Source organism: Pseudophryne corroboree, unplaced genomic scaffold, assembly GCF_028390025.1.
Source record: "Pseudophryne corroboree isolate aPseCor3 unplaced genomic scaffold, aPseCor3.hap2 scaffold_424, whole genome shotgun sequence".
Lineage (NCBI taxonomy): Eukaryota > Metazoa > Chordata > Amphibia > Anura > Myobatrachidae > Pseudophryne > Pseudophryne corroboree.
This window is the reverse complement of record NW_026970057.1, coordinates 45,001-47,264: the sequence shown is the minus strand read 5'-3', so window position 1 is coordinate 47,264 and position 2,264 is coordinate 45,001. Positions and strand designations below refer to the sequence as shown.

At 43.9% G+C, this 2,264-nt stretch overlaps 1 protein-coding gene across 1 annotated transcript in view; it reads left to right on the top strand.

Annotated features, from left to right (window-relative positions):
* The first annotated feature begins 262 nt into the window (after positions 1 to 262).
* Positions 263 to 2,264, top strand: part of EMX2 (empty spiracles homeobox 2) — a 33,068-nt gene continuing 31,066 nt past the window's right edge. Inside the window, exon 1 of the mRNA XM_063953564.1 lies at positions 263 to 760. Coding sequence (XP_063809634.1) covers positions 379 to 760 — 382 coding nt within the window. The 5' untranslated portion in view covers positions 263 to 378. The remainder of the gene's footprint in view (positions 761 to 2,264) is intronic.

The following is a 2,264-nucleotide window of genomic DNA, read 5'->3' as shown; positions in this document are numbered from 1 at the left end:
CATGTGAGTGCAGGGGGTGACATGTGAGTGCAGGGGGTGACCTGTGAGGGCAGGGGTGACATATGTGAGTACAGGGGTGACATGTGAGTGCAGGGGGTGACATGTGAGTGCAGGGGGTGACATGTGTGAGTGCAGGGGAGAGGCTCCGGCTCCAGGCTGGATCGGGGCTCCGGGATGTGCGCTGTGACGCGGGCTGGAGCCTCCCCTGTGGCGCCCGGGCCAATCGCAGCGTCTGCGCAGTTTGCAGAGTGTCGGCGATGCACTAATTACACATCGCTGCAGAAGTTGGGAGAGCCGGGCACATCCATGGATTGTCTGCCACAGGGAGGAGGACGGTGACCCGCAAATCTCAGCCACACTCTCCCTGCGCCCGGCAACATGTTCCAGCCCACCCCAAAGAGGTGCTTCACCATCGAATCGCTGGTGGCCAAGGACAGTCCCCTGCCAGCCCCCCGCTCCGAGGACCCCATCAGACCCGCTGCCCTCAGCTATGCCAACTCCAGCCCCATCAACCCCTTCCTCAACGGCTTCCACCCCAGCGGGCGAGGGGTCTACTCCAACCCGGACCTGGTGTTCGCAGAGACTGTGTCCCACCCGCAGAACCCCGTACACCCGGTGCCCCCACATCACGCCCTGGCAGCGCACTCCCTGCCCACCTCCCACTCCCCGCACCCGCTCTTCTCCACGCAACAAAGGGACCCGTCCACCTTCTACCCCTGGCTCATACACCGGTACCGATATCTGGGCCACAGGTTCCAAGGTGAGTCCCAAACTTTCTCCAACTCCGGCAACTGGCGCAAAGTGCGCCCCAAAGTGTCACCCGGACCCCGCTGCGATTTCACTGCGACCGGGATCTCTGCGTCTCCTGCTGCTGCGATTCCAGGGCTGTTCCGTGATACATTGTAACTGCTGGAGCTACTTCCTATATACACATTATATTTATATATATTATATACATAATACACGGCCAGCTCAGTGATACAATGTAACTACTGGAGCTACTTCCTATATACACATTCTATTTATATATATTATATACATAATACACGGCCAGCTCAGTGATACAATGTAACTGCTGGGGCTACTTCCTATATACGCATTATATATATATATATATATATATATATATATATATATATATTATATACATATTACACGGCCAGCTCAGTGATACAATGTAACTGCTGGAGCTACTTCCTATATACACATTATATTTATATATATATTATATACATAATACACGGCCAGCTCAGTGATACAATGTAACTGCTGGAGCTACTTCCTATATACACATTATATTTATATATATTATATACATATTACACGGCCAGCTCAGTGATACATTGTAACTGCTGGAGCTACTTCCTATATACACATTATATTTATATATATTATATACATAATACACGGCCAGCTCAGTGATACAATGTAACTGCTGGAGCTACTTCCTATATACACATTATATTTATATATATTATATACATAATACACGGCCAGCTCAGTGATACAATGTAACTGCTGGAGCTACTTCCTATATACACATTATATTTATATATATTATATACATAATACACGGCCAGCTCAGTGATACAATGTAACTACTGGAGCTACTTCCTATATACACATTCTATTTATATATATTATATACATAATACACGGCCAGCTCAGTGATACAATGTAACTGCTGGGGCTACTTCCTATATACACATTATATTTATATATATTATATACATAATACACGGCCAGCTCAGTGATACAATGTAACTGCTGGGGCTACTTCCTATATACACATTATATTTATATATATTATATACATAATACACGGCCAGCTCAGTGATACAATGTAACTGCTGGGGCTACTTCCTATATACACATTATATTTATATATATTATATACATAATACACGGCCAGCTCAGTGATACAATGTAACTGCTGGAGCTACTTCCTATATACACATTATATTTATATATATTATATACATAATACACGGCCAGCTCAGTGATACAATGTAACTGCTGGAGCTACTTCCTATATACACATTATATTTATATATATTATATACATAATACACGGCCAGCTCAGTGATACAATGTAACTGCTGGAGCTACTTCCTATATACACATTATATTTATATATATTATATACATAATACACGGCCAGCTCAGTGATACAATGTAACTGCTGGGGCTACTTCCTATATACACATTATATTTATATATATTATATACATAATACACGGCCAGCTCAGTGATACAATGTAACT